Source organism: Wolffia australiana, chromosome 7 (genome assembly GCF_029677425.1).
Source record: "Wolffia australiana isolate 7733 chromosome 7, ASM2967742v1".
In the NCBI taxonomy this organism is placed as follows: Eukaryota; Viridiplantae; Streptophyta; class Magnoliopsida; order Alismatales; family Araceae; genus Wolffia; species Wolffia australiana.
The window spans coordinates 10,493,937-10,498,099 of NC_135841.1; the positions used below are offsets into that span (position 1 = coordinate 10,493,937).

The window sequence follows — 4,163 nt, forward strand, 5'->3', positions numbered from 1 at the left end:
ACTCGTTATCCATCCCCCATCCCTACCTCCCTCGAGGGCGAAAAATGCGCTCTGCACAATGTTTTCTGTGCTCTACCCTAATCTGTTCTTATCCAGCGTTGACCAAACTTATAAGATAGTCAACGAAGGCAGTCAACTCCGTTGACCTAAGACACTTGCATTAAGGGCATAAAACATAGTCCGCAGAGTATATTCCAATCTGCGGTTGACTTGCCGTACAAGTTTGTCTTTCTCTGACTTTAGCTTGACCAACGTCCAGCTAGTTCGAACTGGCACGTGCAGTTGACCACACGTGCGGTGTTATTCCACGCGGAGAGAGTTGGCAAAGCGAAGGGGACACGTCACCACAGACACGGCACGCCGAATGGATAAATGCAAGGTCTACGTAAACATATAAATAAGCCTATTGAGAGAGGGAGAAGATGGATATCGAGAAAGAAAGAGAGAGAAAGAAGATAGAAGGAGAGAGATATATCGACAGGAAGAGAGAGAGAAGAGGATAGAGAGAGAGATAGATCGACAGGGAGAGAGAGAGAAGGGAAGAGGGATATCGAGATTGAAAGAGAGAGAGACGAGATAGAAGGAGAGAGATAGATCGACAGGGAGAGAGAGAGACGAGATAGAAGGAGAGAGATAGATCGACAGCGAGAGAGAGAGACGAGATAGAAGGAGAGAGATAGATCGACAGGGAGAGAGAGAGACGAGATAGAAGGAGAGAGATAGATCGACAGGGAGAGAGAGAGACGAGATAGAAGGAGAGAGATAAATCGACAGGGAGAGAGAGAGAAGGGAAAAGAGAGAGAGAGAGAGATCGGCAGGGAGAGAGAGAGAGAGAGAGAAGGGAAAAAAGAGAGAGATATAGATCGACAGGGAGAGAGAGAGAGAGAAGGGAAGAAAGAGAGAGAGATAGATCGACAGGGAGAAAGAGAGAGAGATAGATCGACAGGGAGAAAGAGAGAGAGATAGATCGACAGGGAGAGAGAGAGAAGAAGAAAGAGAGAGCGATAGATCGACAGGGAAAGAGAGAGAGAGAAGGGAAGAAAGAGAGAGAGATAGATCGACAGGGAAAGAGAGAGAGAGAAGGGAAGAGGGATATAGAGATTGAAAGAGAGAGAGAGTGAAAGAGATAGAAAGAGAAAGAAAGAGAGAGAAGGGAAGAGGGATATAGAGATTGAAAGAGAGAGAGAGTGAAAGAGATAGAAAGAGAAAGAAAGAGAGAGAAGGGAAGAGGGATATAGAGATTGAAAGAGAGAGAGTGAAAGAGATAGAAAGAGAAAGAAAGAGAGAGAAGGGAAGAGGGATATAGAGATTGAAAGAGAGAGAGTGAAAGAGATAGAAAGAGAAAGAAGGAGAGAGATAGATCGACAGGGAGAGAGAGAAGGGGGATTAGAGGGAAAGAGAGAGAGAGAGAGAGATAGAGAGAGAATGGTGGAGATAAGGGATCTGGATGAAGGGGTAGAGAGAGGAAGAGAGATGATGGGGAAGAGGGTGACGCGGAGGGATTTTGAGGAGTTGAAGGGGTGTTTGGACTTGGGCTTTGGATTCTCTTGCGAGGACGTTCCTGGGCTGTCTAATACCTTGCCGGCTCTGGAGCTCTGCTATGCCGTGATTTTACAGCTTCACCCCGAGATTGATGGATCCGTGCCCCGATGGACGATCTCCAAGCCAGGTGAACCTCTTTTTATCTATCTTGCCGTATGTCTGCCTTTCTCTTTCTTTCTCCCTCTCTATGCGCTTCTCTCTATCTCTCTCTTTCTTTCTCTCTCCCTTTATCTCTCTCTCTCTCTCTCCCTTTATCTCTCTCTCTTTCTTTCCCTTTCTTTCTCTCTCTTTCTACAGCTCGTTCTCTCTCTATCTCTTTCTCTTTCTCTCCCTTTCTTTCTCTCTCTTTCTACTACTCTTTCTCTCTCTATCTCTCTCTCTTTCTACTACTCGTTCTCTCTCTATCTCTCTCTCTTTCTACTACTCGTTCTCTCTCTATCTCTCTCTCTTTCTACTACTCGTTCTCTCTCTCTTTCGACTGCTCGTTATCTCTCTCTCCTTTTTTCTACTGCTCGTTATCTCTCTCTCCCTTTTTCTACTGCTCGTTATCTCTCTCTCTCTCTCTTTCTACTGCTCGTTATCTCTCTCTCTCCCTTTTTCTACTGCTCGTTATCTCTCTCTCTTTTTTTCTACTGCTCGTTATATCTCTCTCTCTCTCTTTCTACTGCTCGTTCTCTCTCTCTCCTTTTTTCTACTGCTCGTTATCTCTCTCTCCCTTTTACTACTGCTCGTTATCTCTCTCTCTCTCTCTTTCTACTGCTCGTTATCTCTCTCTCCCTTTTTCTACTGCTCGTTATCTCTCTCTCTCTCTCCCTTTTTCTACTGCTCGTTATCTCTCTCTCTCCCTTTCTACTGCTCGTTATCTCTCTCTCTCCCTTTTTCTACTGCTCGTTATCTCTCTCTCTCCCTTTCTACTGCTCGTTATCTCTCTCTCTCTCTCTTTCTCTCTTGCTCTGTCTCTCTCTCTCTCTCTTTCTACTTCTCTTTTTCTCTCTCTCTCCCTTTTTCTACTGCTCGTTATCTCTCTCTCTCCCTTTCTACTGCTCGTTATCTCTCTCTCTCCCTTTTTCTACTGCTCGTTATCTCTCTCTCCTTTTTTCTACTGCTCGTTATATCTCTCTCTCTCTCTTTCTACTGCTCGTTCTCTCTCTCTCTCTCTCTCTCTCTCTTTCTAATGCTCGTTCTCTCTCTCTCTCTCTCTTTTTCTGCTGCTTGTTATCTCTCTCTCTTTCTAATGCTCGTTCTCTCTCTCTCTCTCTTTTTCTGCTGCTTGTTATCCCTCTCTCTTTCTAATGCTGGTTCTCTCTCTCTCTCTCTTTCTACTGCTCGTTCTTTCTCGCTCTCTCTTTCTACTGCTCGTTCTACTGCTCTCTCTCTCTCTCTTTCTATGGCTCTTTCTATCTCTATCTTTCTCTCTCTTTCTTTCCCTTTATCTTTCTCTCTCTACTGCTCTTTCTATCTCTCTCGCTCTCTCGCTTTCTTTTTCTCTCTCTTTATCTCTAACTCTTTCTATCACATACTCTGTCCAGTTCTCTCTATGCGCTTCTCTCCGTGCGTGTTTGTTATCTATTTTCTCCGTCTTCGCTTATCTATTTTTCTTTCTTCCTCTCTCTCTCTCTCTCTCTCTTTTCTGCTTCTAGAATTTAGACTATCAGGTCATCGCCTCTCAATCCATCCATCTCGCTGCTTCCCTGACATCTTTCCCTTTCTCTTTCCATTGTTCGCCTTTCCTTTTCTCTCTCTCCTAAATTTCTCGCTCTGCGTTTCTTTCCGTCGCACAGCCGCAATCGTTCTACTTCTCTGCTTCTCGAACTTTTTCGGCATCTCTCTATCTCAATCCGTCTCCGCCAATCTCTCTATCTTTTCTCTCCATCGTTCTACCTTTCTTTTCAGCTAGTCTACGTCGTTATGTGTCTATCTATATCTATCAATATATTTATCTCTGTATTTTTATCAAAGTTCGTCTTCTTTATTCGGCGGAAAGAAAAAGAGACTGAAAACTAGTTTATTTTTTCCAGGGGACGATCCTGAAGAAGTTAAAGCGAGGCTGAGGCTCTGGGCGCAGGCCGTGGCCTGCATTGCTCGTATACGGAGTTGAGCTTCAAAACCGAGATAGATGAATTGTCGCGAAGGTTCATCAGAAGAGGATGAGAGAGACACGATATCTCTCCTTCCTTTCATGAAGTCAATGTTAATCTACAAGAAAGAACGATAATTATTCTTCTCCGATGGCGGTTGTCTTTCCTTGAAAGCTTTCTGAAAGACAACCGGCATATACTTTGAATGGCTATTCTCTTTCTGTTTTCTTCTTCTTTTTCTTGGACGGCGAGACTGCAGTCTAAGCCTTCGTCGTAACGTCACCTGAAGGACCTACACTCCTGAGAATATTCTACTGAAAGCAAAATCCAATGGAACAATCAAGGCAAAGGAAAAATCAAACAATGCAGGAAGTGGCGGAAGGATAGAATGCTGATGTTCCACTGTCATCGTAGGAGGGATTTGCATCAATTATTTCAAAAACAGGCAATCGATATTTCTGTGAAGATAGCGGTCTGGATTTGTATGGAAGCAGAGTGCTTGAAATTATTGTGAGACATGTTTGTAAGTTGATCTGTAATTAA

General features: G+C 44.0%; 1 protein-coding gene across 1 annotated transcript; it reads left to right on the forward strand.

Moving 5' to 3' along the window:
* The first annotated feature begins 420 nt into the window (after positions 1-420).
* On the forward strand, positions 421-3,851 carry LOC144705941 (uncharacterized). The gene is made up of 2 exons (XM_078578809.1): positions 421-1,669; positions 3,561-3,851. The coding sequence occupies exons 1-2, from the start codon at positions 1,426-1,428 to the stop codon at positions 3,638-3,640; spliced, it is 324 nt and encodes a 107-aa protein (XP_078434935.1). The 5' UTR covers positions 421-1,425; the 3' UTR covers positions 3,641-3,851.
* Positions 3,852-4,163: the final 312 nt, after the last annotated feature.